The sequence below is a fragment of the Carcharodon carcharias genome, chromosome 12 (genome assembly GCF_017639515.1).
Source record: "Carcharodon carcharias isolate sCarCar2 chromosome 12, sCarCar2.pri, whole genome shotgun sequence".
Classification (NCBI taxonomy): Eukaryota; Metazoa; Chordata; class Chondrichthyes; order Lamniformes; family Lamnidae; genus Carcharodon; species Carcharodon carcharias.
This window is the reverse complement of record NC_054478.1, coordinates 50,669,084-50,691,858: the sequence shown is the minus strand read 5'-3', so window position 1 is coordinate 50,691,858 and position 22,775 is coordinate 50,669,084. Positions and strand designations below refer to the sequence as shown.

The 22,775-nt window shown below is 41.7% G+C and overlaps 1 protein-coding gene across 5 annotated transcripts in view; it reads right to left on the bottom strand.

Annotated features, from left to right (window-relative positions):
• The window catches only part of LOC121284922 (nck-associated protein 5-like), a 716,253-nt gene that overhangs the window by 44,934 nt on the left and 648,544 nt on the right, over positions 1-22,775 (bottom strand). For 4 of the 5 annotated variants that reach the window (XM_041200836.1, XM_041200837.1, XM_041200838.1 and 1 more), the window contains 2 exons: positions 13,110-13,427; positions 11,975-12,129 (listed from right to left, as the gene is read on the bottom strand). In XM_041200836.1, the coding sequence (XP_041056770.1) occupies positions 11,975-12,129; positions 13,110-13,427 (473 nt within the window). Of the gene's footprint in view, positions 1-11,974; positions 12,130-13,109; positions 13,428-15,363; positions 15,444-22,775 lie in introns of those variants that run through there. The other variant, XM_041200840.1, reaches the window with a different exon arrangement.

Below are 22,775 nucleotides of genomic sequence, written 5' to 3'. Positions count from 1 at the left end.
GGTGATATATTAATGGTCCTGATTTTCTCTTTTTTTAATCAGCATCCCTGAATCTACCTCATGAACACCTTAAGTGCGGAAATATTTTATTTTTTTCAAATAGTTACAGAAAGCACAAGGTACAATTCAACTTGATTAGTCAGGTAATGTATAATGTTAATTATAATCACAAGCCAACCTTTCCTGCAAAGTCAGCATTTTGAAAAATGCAACAGCGTAGAATTTCTTCGATAAACTTTACTAAGATAAGGGCTCATTTCCTCCAGATTTTATATTCTTTTAATTACTATAAAGGAATACAATTTTTATAAAATGATAGTAAGTAGGAGTATTTGACTTTGTGTACAATTATTACTGTTCCAGGATTGCTTTAAACTGCAAACTGATGGAATAGAAGCCTCCGCTCATTGCTGCCTGTAATTAAGCTCTTTTAAACTGAAATTCAGCAGATCTTAGTGCATACAAGCCCACAGCACATATCAGCTATAACTGGCATTAAAAGGGCAGTCTGACTTAAGAGCCCAGAAAGACGGCTAATGCAGGAAAGTGGGGAAAAAAAATCACAAGGAAGTTTGAATACAGTATGTGATTCCAAAGTTAGAGTTAAAATCATTATGAGATCAAAGCTAAAAAATACTGCTAGAGCAAAGCAGAAGCAGCTTTATTCCCAAATCAATAATAAAATGTTAGCTCTAGGTTAAGAGCATGAGGCAGACACTGAGTGGCAAAGGTAGAACTGCCCATTTCCCACTTTCACAACCAATTCACACAATTATCAAACGGGCAAAAATATTCATGCTCCAAAACGTCCTTTATGCTGGTAACTGTTTCTAAGTTCAATTTTGATAAAGTTCAGCGAGGGTAAAATATGCAATCCTACTGCAATTATGATGTAGTTCCATACGATATGTTAAAATTGATTGACTATTGTCCTGATGCATTTAACATCATTCATTGTCAACTGCTCAGTAAATATTTTCTTCACTGCTTTGTTGTCCATTCCACATGCCCTTGAAAAGATGGTGGTGAGAAAGAATTTGCCTATCATCTTATAGTAACATCATTAATATGCATCATTAATTAGGTTTGTAAAACAGCTAAATTTGTCTGATCAAACTTGCTGTTTTAAAATTACCTGTAAATTCAAAATTGATTATCCCATTCTATGTATCATTCAAGCACAGGCATTTTGGAGTCACTAGCCCTTTAGACTCTTTTCCTGGCTAGATATAACCACATCAAAGTAAGCTGCTAGGATAACATGTAAACACAGTTTGCATTAAGTCTTGGATTAATAAACAACCATAGAAAGCTACATTTCCGATGAGGATAATTTTGGTTAGAACCAAGATTTTGTAAATCTTTCCTTGAAAAAGGCAACTACTAAATCTATTAATCATCCCAAAACTGTTTTGACAGATCGTATTAAGATAGGTTTTTAAATTAATGCATTTTAGTACCAAAAGTGCATTTTTTTTTAGCTTGTCAAAATTTTCCAGTGTTTATACAAATCTACAAAATCATTACAATCTTTATTTTACTTCTCAGTTTAGTTATGAGCATTGTTATTATCCTCGTGGGGAAACGTAAACCAAAATGACCAAATTTACTGAATGATCCACAAATGAAGAAATTTTCAACAAGATTCTGCTTTTTGTAACTTTTACTGGAACACAAATCAAAACCGACACAAATTATACATGAACTAACAGGCAAATGATACTTCAAATAAAAAAGTAAATTTTGCTTTAAATAATAAAGATACATCTTATGCAACCATAAGCACTTGCATCGTCCCCCTACAAATGTGGCACTATGTAGCTGCACAGTTCCGCAATATGCTGTTCTTTATTCACACATGGTAGGTCAAGAGTCCTATCCGACAATGGCTTTCCCCTTTGAGTTTCATGGGTACGGTTATCATCAATAAAGCACACTTCTACGAACCCGCTCTCCCTCAGGTCATGACAGTCATGGTGGTATAGCTTTCCAGGGTTCCTATTCAGCTGACAAACCAGTAACACCCCAGTCCATGGTATGGTCACTTCTTGGACAACACACAGCTTTATAATGTATCTGAACGATTCACACAGCTGTCCATGTTTTAGACTTTTTTAGCCAGTTTATATTGTGCCTCCAAGAGCTCCTGTCTCCCTTTCTGGCAAGCAGAAAAACTGACCTCTTCCTGAGAGTGATTTGCTGCTTCTTCTGAAAAGAATTCCCTTTCTGCCTCTGTCTCTTTTGTCTGCATCTGTGCACTGATTGCCTTCACCCTCTATCTTCTCTGTTTGTAGCCCTCATTTGTGTCAGCTAGTTACACAGCTTCTATTTCCTTCCTGTTGACACTACTTTATATTCAAGGGCCATCAGGTCACATAGACCAGTATTTCTTATTATCCAAGAAAATTATAATGGATCCCTTCACAAACTCTTAAAATTTCTTTCCAAACGTTCTTAAAAACAATTACAGATTCCATTAATCTTTTGAAATTATAAATTTTCCTTATTGTACCACTTCCAGCTCAAAGATTGTCGCAGCATGCAATGTTAGATTTACACTGAGACAAATAAAAATTGCTACTCTAAGGCCAGCATCTTCTGGTCAGTGAGTGGGGGCGGGACCCACTCGCCGACGCATAAAATGATGCGGGGTGACGTCAGGCGTGTGTCCCGACGTCACTCCATGTCATTTAGATTGTCAGTTCAGCAGGCGTGCATCCGAGTCGGATGCGCACCCGCCGACCTGTCAACGGCCTATTTGGGCCATTCAAAAAACAACCAAGCTCATTAGTGGACCTGCCCGTCCAACCTTAAGGTTGGCGGACAGGTAGGGAGCGCTGGCGGCCACCTGAAAAACCATGAAGCCTCATCCATGGGCGGGATGAGGTTTCATTGCTGAATCAAAAAATTAAGAGACACTTTTAATTAACGTTATGTCCATGACCCAACTCATGTGACATGAGGGGACATGGATGGTGAATGAAATTTTCACTGCAGTAACTTTTTTACTTTGTGAACCGATCTCCCTGAGGCAGCACTTAGTCTCAGGAAGATCGGAGCGCACTTCTGATTTTAAGAATCCCCCCTGCCTGCACAGGAAGCACATAGGGCGGCTTCCCTGCAGACGTCACGCTAGACGAGCATTAATTGGCCCACCCACAAAAAATGCCCCCCCCACTCCATCCCCCCGATTGGGGGCGCCGATCAGAGGGCCGCCCGCCCATGCCCGCACTTCCACCTGATGGGGGGAAAATTTTGCCCTAAAAGCATATAGTCTTCCCCTGATCTGAAAAGATGAAGGCAACTATTCAACCAGATTCACAATTACAGCAAACCATTTTTGAAATATTTTTACAGTATCAGAAACCAATTTAATCTTCGTGAAGACGAACATAATCTAACTACATAGAACTAACAGGACATAAATATCTATTGTTAAGAAAATCAGTAAGCAAAAGATATTTTTTGTTGAGGAGGAGGGAGCAGGGAAGAAATGGAAAAATTAACAGGCAAAAGTAAAATACACATGTGAAATAACCTTTGGATACACTCTAAGGGGGAGCCAAGGAACTAGTTCATTTCAAAACTGAGTTACTATAAACTGCTCAGTTGCAAATTAATTTTAGTTTTGGCAAAATTAGACTTTAACCACTAGAGTACAACTAAGCTGTTACCTAATCTTCTTGGTACACTCTCACTGATGGGGCTGTTGACAAAATGATTGAGAGATAGCATTTGAAGTTTAATATTTGGAGAAAATTCTGAGCAGCTTGTGTCCTATTTCAGGCCCTTAGCCCAATTCAGTTGAAAATTAATTGTACAGTGGTTTAAATATTGGCCTTTCACCTTTGACACCTGGCTTCAAATCCAGATCAGAATGAATAGTTGAGAGGCTTCACTGTCTGCAGGCTACATGAATCCTATCAGACATGAGTTTGAACAATTTCAAACTGGCCTTTGGCACAGAACTGTTTCAAAGACAGCACTAAATGCTGATGTCACTCCGAGAGATCACAGAATTGTAAGAAAGGTTTTTTTTTTGCAATGCCACAGTGAGAGGTTCTTCCCTGAAATTAGGGCTGGAACTTGTTGCAAGGGTTTGTTCCGTAGGTCTCACTAAGAGATTCAGAGGCTTGTAAGGTTGAACAGTAGTGTTTATTGGTAACACATAACTATTTACATAAGTACAAAGTATAGCCCAAACTGGGAGCTAACTTCATGCTGACTTCTCCTTACTATTTCCATACAACTCTGTCTCCTGTCTACTGCCATGTGTTTTTCTACATCCTACCGTGGGCAGTACTGTCCTCCAGTCCCACATTAACCCTTGCTATGCCAAATGCCCTTATACTACATTCAATTTACAATCTTTTTTTTACATGCTACCCCTTCTCCCCTCAAGTCTCTAACATTATAAATTTGGATGGTCTGGAGGCTTGACAATTCTACCAGCTCTCATTCTGGTCACACCTCGAGGAGTGGTAGGCTTTGTAGCTGTGGGAAAGCTTTGTTGATTTGGAGTTGTAATTGTGGTATTGTGTGTTTCCGGCACTTGGTTGTCTCCATCTGATTCGCTGTTTGCACTCCTTGGAGTTAACTTTCCTTTATCAGTAATGCATCTGCTTTGTTTGAACACCATAGGCTTGTACCATTCCTTCTAGTGGGAGTGTTCACTTCATTTCTTCATAGTACGTACGTGGGTTTTCTTTTTCTGTGAGGTCTGCCGAGATCTTTCTGGGAGTTGAAAGAGTATCTCCGCCCTGTTTGAATGTTCCTCATCCATGAGCTCAACCTGCAGTTTGGCTTTCATCGCTGCATTGTGTTCTGTCATATGTCCTTGTACTTCACTAAGGTGTGCTCTGGTGAGTTGATAGCTGCTACTCTCCTGCTCCAGCTTTGCTGCTTTCCGCTGCTGAAAATTGCAGTTTTGTTGCCACAGTGTTCCCTGTTTGTGTGACAGCAAGTGTTGGAACCTCAGGTTGGGGCTCATTGTTTTGTTGCTGGTCATTCTCTTTTGTCTGCTGCTCAAAGTATGATGGGACTTAGCTGAAGGTTTGGCTGGTCTGATCAAAAAGGAGCTTCTGCCGCCTGCAAGGGAGTCAGACAAACTGGCTATGCAAAGAGTGAAGACAATTCAGAGCTGAAATCCCGGTCGAGAATCTGTTCACTGGTTGGCCTTTCGGGAACTTGCAGTTGCATGTATTTGATGACAGAGGTTGTTTTGACATCCTCTGCCATTTTGAGGAGGTTAAGGGAAACACAGGCATCCCTCCTTAAGGGAGAAAAAGACTGGACTTGGATAACATACACAATTTGAACTATTTGCTTGTTGCCATATCGGAGTGGCTCTAGGATCATGCCTATGACTGGAAGTCAGATTCCTCCAGGGCTATAGAGTGGTGTGCCTGTTGTTCAGAGCCAGAGGTCCTTCAGCCATGGTTCCTTGTCTGAGAGAACCGTAAAACTGGCCCCTGTGTCTAATTTGAAATTAGTGAGGTGACCATTTACAGAGATGCCAGCATTTCAAAAGGAGAATTTGGAATCCTTGATCTCACCCAAGAAACACAGTTGGACTTCTTCGTGGTCTGGTACCTCAATTTTGTGGACTGTTTTGGAATCCTCCGCATGCCTCAATGTCTTAGACTTGCACAGCTTTCCAAAGCGCCCAGTCGGTTGCAGTTGAAACCCTGCACAGAGATCGCTAGACATTACTTTTATCTGTGAGATCTTTTGGTTCCACAGATGCTGACATGGTCTCCCACCATTGGGTAATGTCTTCCTTGTCCTGGAGTCTCCCCGTTCTTTCGTTGCTTTATGAAATGGAAAGTTACGGTTGCGCTGTACCATGGCTTAACCTCTTCACGTAAAATGGACCGGTGTTGTTGGTGAATTTCAATTTCCTGACTACTTGGATGGTCTGTTCAATAGTCAGAGCTTCTTTTGCCTGTAGTATGTCAGAAAGGGCATCATCAGCCACTCTGACTACCATTCAGTTTCTTATAAGCTCTGACTTCAGGTCATTGCAGTCACAGCCTTCAGCCAATCTGTTTATGAAAGAGTCAATGGGTTCTCCAGGCTGTTGGACTCAATTGTTTAACATTGCTCACTAAGATTTTATTACTTCTTAAATTAAAGTAGGTATCAAAGGATTTCAGAATATCTTCAAACTACTCAAGATTGATTTATTGCTTGCCTCATAATGTCATCATCGGTTATCAGACCTACTGGGCAGAATTTTGCCCTTGATGGGCGGGCAGGCCCCAGTGGCTCAGCCGGGGGTGGGCAGCCGATTGTCGCCACTGAAACGGGCCCTGCTGCCATTTTGAGTGGGCGGGCCAATTAAGGCCCGCCCAGCGGGCCGCCCGACAGGAAGCGCTGTGTACTTCCTGTGCTGGGGGGGGCAGGGGGAATCCCCATCTGTCAAAGTGCGCTGTTTGGCGCATGCACGCAAAAGAGCACACATCTCCCTGAGATTAAGTGCTGTCTCAGGGAGATCGCTGACAGTTTTTGAAAGTTGAAAAATAGAAAGATAAAAAAAATTATTAACTTGTGCCCCTCATGTGACAATGTCACACGAGATGGGACATGTTAATAAATATCACATAAACTTTATTAAAGTTTTTTAAAACAGGTTTCATATTTTTTCAGATGCCCGCTGGGCCTCCTGGTCTGCCCGCCAGCCTTAAGGTTGGACGGGCAGGGCCTTTAATTGGCTTAATTATCCTGTCATTGGCCTCAATTGGCCATTGACAGGTCGGCGGGTGGACAGCTGATCGCGCTGTCCGCCCACCTTTCTGAATATTTAAATGGGGCGGGATGACGCCGGGGAATCTCCCTGACATCATCCCGCGTCATTTTCGAGTCGGCGAGCGGGCCCTGCCCCCAGCTCACCTACGGAAAAATTCTGTCCACTAAGTATAGTAGCATATTCACTTGCTCAGCCTCTGTCTTCTTATCTAATCCTGAAGCTATCATGTATCTTGAAAATCTTTTTTGCCAAAGCTCCCAATTCTGCACCTGGTCTGGCCCTTGTATCAGCCCAGATCATCTGCTAGGGTTGATTTATTACCCATGGTTGCTATTCAGCTCAGGGGAACACAGCTCTAAATGCTGTTTCACTTTCAAAAATGGCGCTGCAACAACCATTTTTTCAATGCTGCTTCCTGTGCTTGTCAGGTTTTGGTGGGCTCCTGCTGTGATTGGAGACCCGACCTCAAAAGGATCGATTTCTTGCAGCGAATTTTCTAATCAAAGACTTTGGCCGTTTGGAACATTTTTGAGGTATGTTGGAGTGATTAAAAGGTAATTCCTGACTTTGGCTTGAGTTTTTAGGAATTTGGTTTTTTTCAACAAAGTTCAGCCACCAGGCAGTATAGCGTCAACTCTGAACCCTGGCTGGCAGCAGTGATTCATGAAATGGACTGCTCTGACTGATTTATGGCCTAAAGAATTTTAAAGGCTAGTTCAGCCTTAGAACTAATTCTTTGCTCACCCTTGTGTGATCCTTTGATTCTGCAATCAATGGGAATTCATAATAGACCTCCACCTGCTCTGGTAGAGTCCTTTAGCTGTTCAATGGATTTTTCTTCTGCCCTTCAGCCTGCAAGTCTGCAATGGAGCTTCTTTTTAGGTGGTCTCCTGCTGTGTCTTCGGTTCGCGTGCACTTGAGTCAGGTCAGGGAGCTGTTCCGTTAGTTTTTCAGACTCTGGGGTTCTCCGGTTCTGGGTTTGTTCATGAGCTGCCACCAGTCCCCTTTGCTGTGCTGAACACCCTTATACAACAGGACTGAGCCACATTGGCTTGGATTTAGGTTCCATTCCCTGGCTCTGCAAACCAGACTCAGGAGAAAATGGCCCAGAAGGTAGGATTTTCATTCCAGGATGATAGGGCTGCCTGGGAAATGCGCTAGGTGACTCTGGAATGAGTGTGGAAGATGTCGGGTGTAGAGGCAGGCTGGACAGAAGGCCTGCCTTGGTGCACTGTATCAAAGTTTAAAAAAACATAAACATGAACAAGCCTTCCAGCCCTCACCACCCGCCTACACACTCCCCATGCCCCAACAATGCCAAACCATGCAAACTCATGCCCCCACCCACCCCCCCCGACCCCTCATGCTCTCTATGTCAACTTATGCCCTCTGCTCACCCCATGATTCTTTATAACCTCTATGCCAACTCAATGTCAACTCATGCAAACCCATGGCCCCCACCCACCACCCTTCGCCCTTACACCTACCATGCCTGCTCACCCAATATCCACATTGTTAGTTGCACTTTATGGATCATCTGGGTGATATCTGTTCTGTTTATGTTTTCATTGATTTATGTTGTTAAAAATATTGTTTGATGTTATTGCTCAGACTTCTGTGTTCATGGATTATGGTGCGGACCAGAGTGAAGGCTAAGGGCGAGCTGGGAGAAGGGGCAGGGCATAGACTTATTGTGGGTGCTGGCCCTCTGAGATATGGCAATGGAGACGGTGGCACCCACTGTGCTATGTCTGTGGGTGACAAAAGGATTATCCTGGCGTGTTTGTGCTGGCTGGAAAACCTATCTCGGTGGTTCACGTTCAGATTGGGAGTCATTTGGCATCGGCCTGGGAGCCAGTTGAGTACAGCACTGATGAACTGGCTTGGCCATTGTGTTCATGCCAACCTGCAGACCACGGAGGCCTGGAATGGTGTCAGGGGCCTCCCTCCATTGCATGGATGCCAGGCTCCTCTGTAGCACCCCCTTCATCCTTCTCTTCCTCCTCCTCCCTATAATCATAGTCTTCCAAGGAAGAGTTTCATATCATTCCCTACTCCTCATCTAACTCCAGGCCTTTTTCAATAGATGTATTGTGAAGTGCAGAGCAGATGACCACAATAGGGACAGTCTGGTTGGCTCATACCGGGGGGCACCACCTGACTGGCCAAGGCAGTGGATCTCATCCTCAACTTTTCAAAAGTCAGCTTAAGGCAGGCTCATGAAAGTAGATACTCTGGCTGTCATGCCTCTCTGCTTCTGTGCCTGGGTACCAGAATGGCATCATGAGCCACCTCCTTAGAAGATATCCCTTAACCCCCAGCAGCCACCCAGGGAGTCTGGTGTTGCCTGAAGAGATGCGGCATCCAAAGCTCTTGCAGGATGAAAGAATCATGATAGTGCTCAAGAATCGAGCACAGACCTACAAGATGTACTACTTGTGGTCAAACACATTCAATGAGTGCCTCTGTGGGTACAATCGATGATCTCTGGACCTTTGGACAATGTTGGCAATACCCTCAGTGCCTGCACTGTCCACTCCGCGTCAAAATGGATGTATTCCTCTGCCCTCCAGAATAGGGAATCCGTGACCTGCCTGATGGTGTGATGAACTACCAACAGTAAAATGCCACCCAGATCCGAATCAGACCCCGGGATCGAGCAGGATGGTGATCTTGACAGCTGCAAGTAGGGTACTGTCATGGGGAACGTAAGGAATTAGGTCATTGTGCACCATAGTGCAAATCTCAGAGGCCATCTGCCTGGAGAATGCAGTCTCCTCCAGCAGTGGTGCTCTGCCGGTTGCATGTAGATGACTCTTGGCTGGTACCCAGTGCCATGGATAGTGCCTTCTTCTCTGTGCTTCTCCAGCCTTGCCCTGACCAGGAGGATGCTGCTGCTGAAGCTCCTCCTTATTGCTTGCCCAATGTCAGAGTAGCCTATTCTCATCTCCAGTCCCAGGAGTTGCCGGTGCTTTGTGCAGCAGTGCTTCCTCTATAACCCCATGCTGCCCAGTTGAAGCCGGTAGCCTGACAGCCCCCTCAGAACTCCAATCTCTTACTAGGGGCCACTGGTTGAGCAGCTGAATGTGACTGTCCATCTCTTATGTGAGTTGATGGTGCCTCCAGTAGCTCTGATGGCTTCCAGCTATGTGCATGCCAGATTCACTCTTACTTGTCCCAGACACTGCATGTTTCTTGTGCCTGCCAATTGAAAATCGAAAATTTGCCCAGTGATGCCTTTTAATTGGCCCCACAAGTAGCTTAACAGGCACTTAATGATCACAATGGAAGGATGCCCCTGACACCATCCCAGGCCTCTCAGTGGTCTGCAGGCTGGCATGATCACAATGGCCATAATTCCCTATTCTGAAGGGTGGCAGGTTCCAGGCACACCTCTCTTTCCGTACACCCCCCCCAACTGCAAACTGAAAATCACATTGCATTCTAGAGGCAGTGGAAGCCAGTGCCGCCCTCCCAAAACATGTTTTTCAGATTGTGCCCATATCCATTCTTGTCCCGACTGGCTATTGAAAATCTGGCCCCATGTATCAACCCCAAGCAAACTAGTCAGTCTGGAATCTGCAATTTCCAGAAGCCACCAGAAATCCAAGACTTATGAGTATGATTGTGCACATGAAATAAAAATTGCTCCTTGAAAAGTATTCCTGCTGCTATTAAATGGTAGAGATCAAGAAAGCTTCAGTTTCTGCATATACATTATGAATCTTCTTTTAAAATCAAGCTTTCTGGGATTCCCGATACTTAAGATTTAGAAGTGGATCCACCATTACATGCATTCATAATCTTTAAAACTGTTTCCTCACAATCTTACAAAAATAATTTTAAAATTAAAGTAATCTCAGCTCAGGGCTCAGATACCAAGTTACTCAAGTAACTGTAACCCAACTGATTGTTATTTTGTAGTAAGAACTGCCTGTGGTGTGCTTTAAGCCATCAACATGTAAAGGAACAAATATGCTGTAGACTGTAACAACAATGCTCAAGCCTTTAAGAATCATGTCAAGACCAAAGTATCTTTGCCTGCAATGCATTCCAGATTGGGCTGGGTTTGACTTTCAGTGACAAACAAACATCACAAGCTACTTGTTACACTTGCACTTGCCCATAGATTTGTTTGTAGACTTCTGCAATTATAAAACTTCATTATACAACACAAATAAATATTGTAGTATTATTTTCAGTAAGTCAAATCATGGCCATTTACATCCAGAAATCAATCTTTCTTAAATAACTTCTGTATTTCAACATTTCTTATATTTATGACTATGTCAGTTATACTTTTCGCCTATAACGATGAGACATGTGTTATATGCAATTATAATATATGCTATATAAATTTGCAAGTGATAACAATTTTCATCTGTAATTATAAGGCACATATTTAGTATGCGCATAAGGATGCATGTATATAATATTTATGTATACATATAGGATAACACTTCACATTTTGCTACAAGAAAGCAACACATTAAAGAGTGAAATTACATCCTAAACTGTGAGGGGTGAAGTGGAGGAGTTTATGAACATCATCGCAGCTCTGTAATATGCCAGTGCCATGAAAAATACTGGCAAGTATTTTATCCTATACAATATATGTAAAAGCTTAACAATATTTTGCTTTGTGGTTTTCTATTTTCATTTTCTCCATGGCTAAAGGTTCATGTTTGAGTGTGGCAGAATTGAATTACATGGCTTAAACGACAATGGTATTGTGATTTATTTCATTGCTACAGGAAAATATCACAGCTTGTGCATAGAGAATAATGGATATCAATGTGACTGCAAAGTGATAACATAAGCAAGGGTTCAAAAATGTCAAGATGTGAAAGCAAAGCGCAAGCACTTATGACTGTCATCTGAAATCCAAGTTAGATTACAGCATTGAAATCACTTCACGACACTTGTCTTTTACACACATACTGTTTAGATATTAAATAAGGGATTTATTCAGCATTGAGATTATTGTTTGCAACTATCCTCTGATGGCTGGTATTGTATGTGCTGTTTCTTGCAAAAAGGTTTAATGATGTGATCTCCAAACCATAAGCTAACTGAGAAATAATGTACATACAATTACATGCCAAATACACATTACAAACCAGAAAATGTCTGAGAGGCATTAATGGTTTGTCATGAATTAAAACATAACATTTTAGCAAATTTCTTTATACTTTAAACATAAGAATACCCTCAATGATGTCTTACCTGTGAACTCAGCACTTGAGAGGTACCTGGCTGCTGCAATTCCTTCATTCTCTCTGGAAGGTCTGAATTTTCAGATTTACAGATATTTGAAAATTGGGCAGGAATACAACTCTGATTCATATCATCTTGTATCTTATATTTAGAAACCAGGAAACCTAGGACGTAATCATATCATTGAGTTGCTTCAACTTCCACTTTATGTCAACAAAATTATTCTTTCTGATAAGGGCAAATGCTTAACATAATACAGGCTATTAATGGTATTTAACTGTTAAATTATTTATTTTAATATATTATTCATGGCAAAATAATTGTTAACTGTATAATAAATAATATGGTCCAACTAACAATGCATTCAATGCTCTCTAGAGATGTGCACAGAAAACAAAATCACCTAGCAAGTAATCAGGTGGCAAACACAGACACATTATCTGGTTTACAGTATCTTGCGATGTTGACATCTTGACATGTTAATTAAGAGACCGTACTCTGCCATTGTCAGTATGGTGACGTCTTGCAACCAGATCACTACAGACTTTTCCTATTACCCAGTCTTCATAAAACAATCCATTGCTCATGGATTCTATTCAATTTGTTATAATGACAGTGTTTAATCACATAGCCTGCTCCAAACCAGAAGTAAGGTCACATACGTGACCATCGAGCTGCACTGCATATAATGTGTGACTGAGATTTCTCACATGAGCTGCCCACAAATACACACATTATTAGTACAAATACTTGAGACAAAAGGAATATCGTTGAAGCTATATGCACACGGCATTGCTCAATTCAAATTGCTATATGGTAGTTATGCAGTATAACCTTTAAACTTTAAGCACATTTGAAATTATGTGAATAAAATCATGTCATTGATGCACTAATTATGATATTAGAACTTGTTCACATTGCATGAGTTTAATTTGAAGGGTTTCATTAAAATTTTAATATGAATACGGTAGATGTCAATGGATTTAAAATTCTGCCAGTTCTTCCTCGGAGACTTTACATTGATAAGCTTTGCGAGCAGAAATTCACATTCTAAGTTAATTAATCTCTTTATTCCATGACCTGCTATCTCACTGTGCAGAGACATTTGGGTATATAACTTGCTAAAAGTACATTTGACATTTACCTGCTGTAGATGGCTTCGGAATGCAACTTTGAAATGCCTGTATAGCCTTGGCAGACACTGTAGGATCTGATGCTGAATGACCAATCATATCTTGCCCAGGACTGCTGCATTCTGTCCTGTTCGGCACTTCTCGTTCAAGTGTTTTTGCTTTTTGAGAAACATTTATCAGATAGGGTGCTTCCAGCAGGGATGAGGAAAGGTCACATTCAAGGTAGGATGTTGTTTTGGAAACGTGTCTTCCTGTTGCCCGGTTTGTAGAATCAGGAAGGGGAAAAGTTCCAATTCCACTGTCCAATGTTCTCATCTGACAGCTGGACCCTGAGTTATAGGAAGACTATATGAGTGGGTGGAGCCAAATACTAACAATTACAGCCAATAAAATGGATTATTGCAGCAAAGAGATGCTAAAGTAATAAACATTAATTAACATTAAAATTAAAAAAACCCTTCCAAATAATGGTACAAACATGAAATTATACAGAAGCAAAATATAAAGTGACTCCTCATAGTGTTTCTGATACGCCATGGTTTCTAACACGCTTCATTCATGTTTACACCTTTTTCAGAGAAACGGCACAAGACATTTTCTTTATCCACACAGATATACATCTCTGAAGTGTCTAATCTGCTGCTGAGACCCTCTTCCATGCTTTGTTACCTCCAGACTTGACTATTGCAATTCATTTCTGACTGACCTCCCATCTTTCACCCCACCACTCCCCTCACTCCCCTATAACTGATAACACCAATTTGTGTTTATACAGTGTCTTTACCACAACATGCCAAGCCACTTCACTGGAGAGTTATAAAGTAAACATTTGACACTGAGCTACATCACGAGATATCAGGGCATATGGCCCAAAGCTTGCTCAAAGAAAGAGGTTTTAAGGAGCATCTTAAGAGAGGCGTAAGGAGGGAATTCCAGAGTTTTGGGCCTTGGCAGCTGAAGGCACAGCCACCAATGGTGGAGTGATGAAAAACTGAGGATGTTCAAGAGACCATTCAAAGCTCATCCAAAATTCTGCTGCCTCTATTCCAACTTGTACAAATTCCCTTTCACCCAGCACTTCTGTGCTGTCCAACCTGCACTGGATCCCAGTTAAGCAACATCTCAGTTTTAAAATTCTCATCCTTGCTTTCAAATCCATCCATTGCCTTGCCCCTCCTTATCTCTGCAACCTCCTCCAGCCCTAAAACCCTCAGAAATATATACATTCTTCCAAATCTGACCACTAGTGCAATCCCAATTTTAATTGCTCCACCATTGACAACTGTAGCTTAGGTGACTGAGGCCCAGGATTCTCAGATTCCATCCCTAAACCTCCAGGACTCTAACTATCTTGGGCCATTTAACTATGCTAAAGGTGCTATAGAAATGAAAGCTGTTGTTTTGTTCTTGAGCTTATTTCCTGGTAAAATATTAACTGATTGTTTTGCTTAATTATAGGTTTTGTTCATGAAGATGGACAAAGGTGAACCAACTTCAATAGCCACTGCTGATTGAAAACTTTATTTTTATATAAAGGGTAGAAATTCAGACTTAATTTCCCTTTACCTCCAAATTTAATGCTTTGTGAATTCTATGACAACTACTACCTTGCCAAACCATTGGAATAATTTGCATACTGATTAGACCACCAATGGACTATCAGAGCAAGCCAATTTTCTTGCTTTAGTAAGTTGGGTTGGAAGCTGTTTGCTAGTTTTGTGTTCTAATGTTGACACTCCAAATTCCCTCGCATATTTTGGCCCTGCCCAACAAGTAGGCTCATTGGTGAATTTAGTGAGGTTAGTGGTGCTGCAGCTCAGAGTTACACTCACAGTGCATTCAGGATGGGTTAGAATGAGCAATGTGAGGCATCAAAATCAATTTGAGACAGCTGTAAGTTAGAAGTTTGAGGGTCTGAAAAGTTTCAACAATGATCCCTGTGCTCAGAATAGCTTTTTGAATGATTATGGTTTTGTTGGTGTTTTGCTCACACAGCCTGACACATGCTTCTCACTGTTTCTGCAGATGGGAAATTTTGACCTCCCCCGCCACACCCATCCATGGTAAAGGCTTATCAGGGTCAAATATGGCATTCCCTCCAGGCATACCTTCATATGTCATTACCAAGCATGAGAAGGAGGAGGACGAGTGGCATAGACTGGAGCAAAAGAGAGCCAGCCAGCATTTATAGAGAATTCAATCTAGTATCCAGCCTATAAAATGACAATACAATTGTCACTACAGGTCCATGTCAATATTCATTACCTGACAAAGGCCCACTGAACCGAAACGTTAACCCCACTTTTCTTTCTCCACAGATGCTGCCTGACCGTTCTGAGTTTTTCCTGCATTTTTTGGGACAGAAATGACACTATAACTTTAAAAGAAAATTAATATAAGCAAAAGCTTTTATCTAATCCAAATTGGTCTTTCTATGTTACCTCTATGATTATGGTCTTCCAATGTGGCAAAGGAAGAATATAAAGCTTTTCACTTCCTATAGAAAAAGTCACAATTGAAAACAAAACGTTTACAACAATACTTCTCCATCTACACTTCTTTTATGCCTCACCTTGCTATTGAAAGACATAAGTTAAAATCTTGGGACTCTGCAGAGTGACAAATTTTGCACTTCAGTCTCAGATTTTGCAGTGGTAATGACAGCAAAAGTGTCAGTGTTCACAGCATCATTACTCCATTGAAGCTGACAGCAACTCCAAGAGTCAGGACATGCGGAAATATTACCGAAATCCAGAAATTGCTATCAATGATTCTATGCTCCTCCTGAGCTTGCTAATTCAAAGAAATCAGTGAATTAACAAAAAATTTCACTTTTACTCTGTTAAGTCTTGCTGTCAGAACCCTTCAAAATGATACACATGAGTGTGGTGTAAATGGGTTTTTAATGGTGTATTAAGTCCATAATTAATGCTAAACACCCTCGCTGGTCCTGGAGAGCTAATTTTATATTTGTGGAGATGGAAGAAATTCAGCATAGTTTTAAACTTATTTTTAATGTTTATTTATGATACTTTAGTTTCTGTTTCACTCAAATCATAATTATTTATTGCACCATCTGAAAAATTAAATCAAAAGTGAAAGCCAGTTACTTTGAACTTCCTGGTTTGCTTTGTTTGCTAGACACTTGGATAACCCCTTGCTTTGGCACCATATTTAAACTGCCATCAGAATAGGGAAAAAAAATCATGCTGCAGAAGTGGCTAGATCTATGTGGGCAACTTTCTCCAGGGTCAGCAGCAAGCACTATTGCTTTGCCAATGGCCTCAAAATCCAGCCCAGTGTTTTCCAGTCCCAATGGAAGTATTTATCACTGTGTACTGTGTGCCCCGTCTCTCCTTCTCACTAGTGCCAATGACACATTCCTTCACAATACCTGATTTTATCTGATATCAAATGTGTAACTATGCAGATCCCACTAGCTGCAAATGTCTCTAATGTTACCTTAGCTTCCAAATTTTTTCTCTTGTCGATTAATAGGAGGCAGTGTTTGAACCCCAAGAGTTAACAAATTGGGAAACGTAATAAACAAAGTAATTGTGCTGTATACGCCTCTCTTTCTCAAAGGTCCTTGACCTAATTATCTCCATTACAACCTTACTTTTGCTTACGACAGCCTCAGTCCAGTTCTAAATAAAACTTTTTCACTAATAGGCAGTAACTTGGCAATTTCACACAGAGATGGGAGTATTTCATACTGACGTGGTGTTCAATTAAATTATTTCTGCTTTGGATACACAATCAACACACCCCATCTTAAAGAGCACAAAAAACACACACAATTTTCTTTTATTTTAAAAACATTTCCTGATTGCTTGATCTTTGTAGAAATTTACCCCTTCTTACTATCATCATGGGAGCCTCTCTGTAAAGGTGCACTTCTTCCTGCTAAAGGGATTTAGGAGTGGAGTGAGGTTATTTCAACCAATATTACATTATGACACTACTTATTTCCACCCATAATTTGTTCCCCATCTTCCATCCCTCTGCAGTTGCTTTGCAACTTGACAACCTGACCACCATGCCAAAATTGGAAGCAGTACAGCAGGTAGCCTGAGAAATGTTTCCCTTATATACCATATGCCAAATCCAAGCATCGTCTGGGAAGGTGGGGGGCTGGGGGCGGGGGATGTGTGGAAGGGGTGTTGGGCGAGTTAATAAGGAGGTCTTATCTTGGATGCAACTTCTATCACACCAAGCACTGTCTTGCATCAGGGAGATCGGGCCTAGGGCCTGGTAGCTTCCATCTCTGACGTAATTAGGACCTGGATAAGGTGAGAGGATGTTATGCCCAATATGACGAGGGCCACAGTTTTACAAATAGATCTCACCAGAGCTAAGTTAGGGACTATTTATTGGTCTCCTTATAAAGCAGGTCAAAGGGATGACAGATTGTTTATCTAAGGCTGACCTGGATAGCCCCTGGATGATAGCAGGTACTGGAATTTCTGAACCATTTGAAATGGTGGGAACCTGAGCTATGCCTCTGGTAGTATAGGTATCCACTACCCATATCAACCACCAATTATCCTCAGAATAAACATACATTACACCAAAGACACAAATCACATCATACGCAGATAAAAGCAAAATACTGCGGATGCTGGAAATCTGAAACAAAAATAAAAATAGCTGGAAAAACTCAGCAGGTCTGACAGCATCTGCGGAGAGGAATACAGTTAACGTTTTGAGTCCGTATGACTCTTCATCATCGAAACGTATTCCTCTCCGCAGAAGCTGTCAGACCTGCTGAGTTTTTCCAGCTATTTTTATTTTTGTTTCACATCATACTTAACTACATTTACAAGATTGTAATACTTTTAATGCCAAACATCCTAGCATTTATATCCTTTAGGAATTTCTATACAAACATGGAAAGCAATATTAAAAACAGATAAAATCAGTCAAGCAAACAAAATTCTAATGATTAACTTAACTTGTCTTTAAGTTATCAATAGAAATTAAAAGAATTGATTGTGTTTTTTTTTGTCAACTAACAGGACAGCAAAAATCCTAAATGATGAGAGATTAGGAGTTGTGGAGGAGCAAATAGATTTAGGTGTCCGTGTGCACAAATCATTAAAAGCTAGTGAACAGGTACAAAAAAATAATTAAATGGTAAATTGAATGTTAGGCTCAAGGGGGTTGGATCACAAAATTGAGGAAGTTGTGCTTCAGTTGCACAGAGCCTTGGTCAGACCCACCTGGAATACTGCATTCAGTTTTGGTCATCGCAGGGAAGATATATTAGATTTAGTGGGGTGTAGCATAGATTCACTTGAATTACACAGGCTGAAGGGTTAAATTATAAGGGTAAGATGTATGAACCTGGTTTGTATGCCCTTGTGTTTAGAAAGTTGGGGGATGATCTGATCAAGGTTGTTAAGTGATATAGAGACTCAACAGGAGAAATACAGGAAAATTATTTCTTCTCGTGGAGGATTCCAGAATAAGTGAGCATAACCCTAAAAACAGATCCAGGCCATTTAGGACTGAAATCAGGAAGCGTACAATGGGTAGTAGAAATCTAAAACTCACATTCAGAAGAGGCTGTGGATGCTGTTTTTTTTAAAAAATATCATTCATTCATAGGATGTATAAGGTGTGGCACGTAGAAGGTTACTAGTCAGGATAAGAACTCATTGAGTTGGGGGTAACATATTAGCACAGATAGAGGATTGGCTAACTAACAGGAAACAAAGTCAGGATAAATTGGTCATTTACAGGTTGGCAAACTGTAACTAGTGGAGTGTCATGGGGATCAGTGCTGGGTCCTCAGCTGTTTATGATCTATATTAATGATTTGGATGGGGGGACAAAGTGTATTGTAGCCAATTTTGCTGATGATACAAAGGTAAGAAATTAAGTTGTAAGGGAGACACAGAATCTGGAAAGGGATTTAGATGGGTTAAGTGAGTAGGCAAAAGTTGACAGATGGAATACAATATGGGAAAATGTGAGGCTGTCCATTTTGGTGGGAAGAATAGAAAAACAGAATATTATTTAAATGGAGAGAAATTGCAGAATGCTGCAGTGCAGAGGGATCCAGGTGTCCTTGTACATGAATCATAAAAAGTTAGCTTGCAGGGACAGCAAGTAACTGGGAAGGCAAATGGATTGTCGGTCTTTATTGCAAGGCGAATGGAGTATAAAAGGGAAGTCTTGCTATAACTATACAAGATGTGCGTGAGACCACAACTAGAATACTATGTACAGTTTTGATCTCATTATTTAATGAGGGATATACTTGCATTTGAGGCATTTCAGCCAAGGTTTCCAATGTTGATCCCTGGAATGAAGGGGTTGTCTTGTGAGGAAAGTTTGAACAGTTGGGCCTATACCTATTATAGTTTCAAGAATGAGGTGAGAGAAACATATAAGGTTCTGAGGAGACTTGACAGGATAGATGCAGAGAGGATGGCTTGGATTTTTGCAAAGATGGAGAGCCTCTCCATCATTGCTAAAATGGCAGCGGAGGTTGAAATCAGGAAGTCCCATCCCCAAAAATGGCCCCTACCATTTTCACGGGATCTGGAATGGGGCTGAGTCAGGATTTGCACATATGTGTGTGCGACTGGAGGCAGCTGCTGTTTTTTATAGGCAGCTGCCTCCAGTCATGTCTGATTTTCATTAGCCAGGAGTAGGAAGCATGATGTGTGCAGATTACACCTGGTAGGAGCATGTCTAAATTTTGCAGAGTCCTTTGAAGAGTTAGAGTGCACTTTTGGAGAATAGGGAGGTTAAGTGCACTTTGGGAGAGGTCAGGTGCCCCTTGGGATTGTAAATGTGAACAGGCATGTATGTAAAAAAAGTGCATAAACTCATTGGAACTGTCAAGCGAACTGTCTAAAGCAACTGTCAGGAGTGTCAAAAGGAACCGTCAAAAGCAACTGTTAAAAGGAACTTTCAAGCTGTCAGGGCAATTGAAACTCCTGCTTTGTAAATCTTTGAAAAAGCTGTGAAGTATTAAAAAAACATTGTTTGCTCTTTCACTCTGTCTATTGACATAAACCTGAGGGCCTTCATTACTGAATTAGTGCTGCTGGTCTGATTTCACAACCTTCCATTATCATGGTGGGGTGCCTGCCATTTCATAGTTTGGTTGACAGCTACAAGTGGTCATAGACGCTTTGAAGTGGGACTGTGAATTCCAAAGTTTGTTTTTATAAGGGATTAAGCACTTGAATGAAAGGGATTATGTAACTGAAAGAATGTAAATCTATTGAATGGCTTTTTTTATGAATGAGAATGTTTTTTAAAAATAAAGTATGCAATAGACACTTAGAACTTTATTTCATTTAATCTCAGCATGGGTCCTAAGGTCAGCCCATGGTGGATACAGGGTGAGTTTGTATGGAGGGTGTAGGGATAAAGGGTGGTGAGTGGGGGGGGCACAGATTTGCATGAGTTGGCATCAAAACTATAGAGTGCATGAGGGGCCAGGGAGTGAGTAGAAGGTCACAGGTTGGCATGAAAGGTATGAGGGGCCACGGGAGTGGATAGAGGGCATGAGGTGGAAAGGGGAGTGTGTGGGGGGTGAGGGATGAGGGTTGGGGGGCTGTTTTATTTTTTAAAAATATTGGCCAAAGCGCTGGTGCATCGAGTTAGGCCTTCTGCACAGCCCATTACTGCACCCGGCACCTCCGCACTCATTCTGTAGTTGCCCGTCATGACTCTCATTTTCACCTTGCCCCTGGACTAAAAATCCAACATTTGGGGCCACTTTTATGGGTGTCGCATTCGCAGTGCCAGGAATTCTCCTGCCTCTGCATGCCCTGCATGAGTGAAAATTCAGGCCAATGTTACCCCACATGGGGGATTCTTGAACTAGGGGGCATTGTTTCAAAATAAGTGTCTCCCATTTAAGGTGGAGATCAGAAAGAACAACTTCTCTCAGAGGGTTGTTAATCTTTGGAATTCTCTTGCCCAAGAAGGCTGGAAGTTGGGTCATTGAATATATTTAAAGCTGTGTTAGACAGATTTTTGTTCTGCAAGGGAGTCAAGTGTTATGAGGGGCAAGCAGGATCGGGGAGTTAAGGCCATGACCTTATTAAATGGCAGAGGAGGCTTGAGGGGCCAAATGGTTTACTCTGCTCCGATTTCTTATGCTTTTATAGGTGTTTCTTGCAAGGCCACTATTTATTTCCCAGCCTCAATTGTGCTTGAGAAGGCAGCCTTCTTTAGTCACTGCAATCAGTGTGGTGAAGGTAGGTAGAGTGTGCCATGATATTGACCAAGTGACAATGAAGGAACAGTGATATGTTCGTAAATCAGGATAGTTTGTGAATTGGAGGGGAATTTAGATGTGGTGGTGTTCCCATGAACCTGTTGTAGGTGGCAGGGAACGTGGGCTTGGGAGGTGCTCTTGAACAAGTCCTGGTGAGTTGCTGCAGTGCATCTTGTAGATGATACATGCTACAGCCATGGTGCACCAGTGGTGGTAGGTGTGAATATTTAAGATGGTCGATAAGGTGCCAATCGAGTGGGCTACTTTGTCCTGGAACATGTCAAGGTTCAAGAGTGTTATTGGAGCTACAGTGTTGGGGAGGGGTGGGGGATGTGCGTGCAGTGCGAGGTGTTGGAGAATATCATACCGTACTCTTGACTTGCACCTTGTAAGTGGAGGAAAAGCTTTGGGGGGTCAGTAGGGGAGTCACTCATTGCAGAATATCCACCTTTTGACTTGCTCATGTAGCCACATATGCCTTCTCCAGACAAGTTTCCAGTCAATAGTGTCCCCCAGCATGGGAGATTCAACAATGTTAATGCTATTTACTATCCTGGGAGTTACCACTGACCAGAAACTGAACTGGACTAGCCATATAAATACTGTGGCTACAAGAGCAGGTCAGAGGCTAGGAATCCTGTGGCAAGTAATTCACCTCCTGACTCCCCAAATCCTGCCCACCATCTACAAGGCACGGGACAGGAGTCTGATGGAATACGTTCCACTTGCCTGGATGAGTGCAGCTCCAACAACACAAGAAGTATGACACCATCCAGGACAAAGCAGCCCACTTAATTGGCACCCCTTCCACAAGTATTCACTCCCTCCACCACTGACGAGCAATGGTAGCAGTGTATACTGTCTACAAGCTGCACTGCAGAAACTCAGCAAGGCTCCTTAGGCAGCACCTTCCAAACCATGACCATTACAATCTAGAAGGACAAGGGCAGCAGATAGAGGGAACAACGCCACCTGGAAGTTCCCCTCCAAGTCACTCACTATCCTGACTTGGAAATATATCATCGTTCCTTCACTGTCGCTGGGTCAAAATCCTGGAACTTCCTCCCTAACAGCACTGTGGGACTGCAGCGGTTCAAGATGGCAACTCACCTCCACCTTCTCAAGGGCAATTAGGAATGGACAATAAATTCTGGCATAGCCAGTGACACCCACATTCCATAAATTAATTAAAAATAAGGTGATTAGACTCCTTCTTGCTGGAGATAATCATTGCCTTGCACTTGTGTGGCTTGAATGTTGGTTGACAATTAACAGGCCAACAACAAGTTATATTTATATATTGCTTAATAAAATTTCGCAAAGTACTTCACAGGAGCATTATGAAGCAAAAGTAGACACTAAGTCACATAAAGTGATATTACTTTATGACAGGTGACCAAAAGCTTGGTCAGAAGTAGGTTTTAAAGAGCAT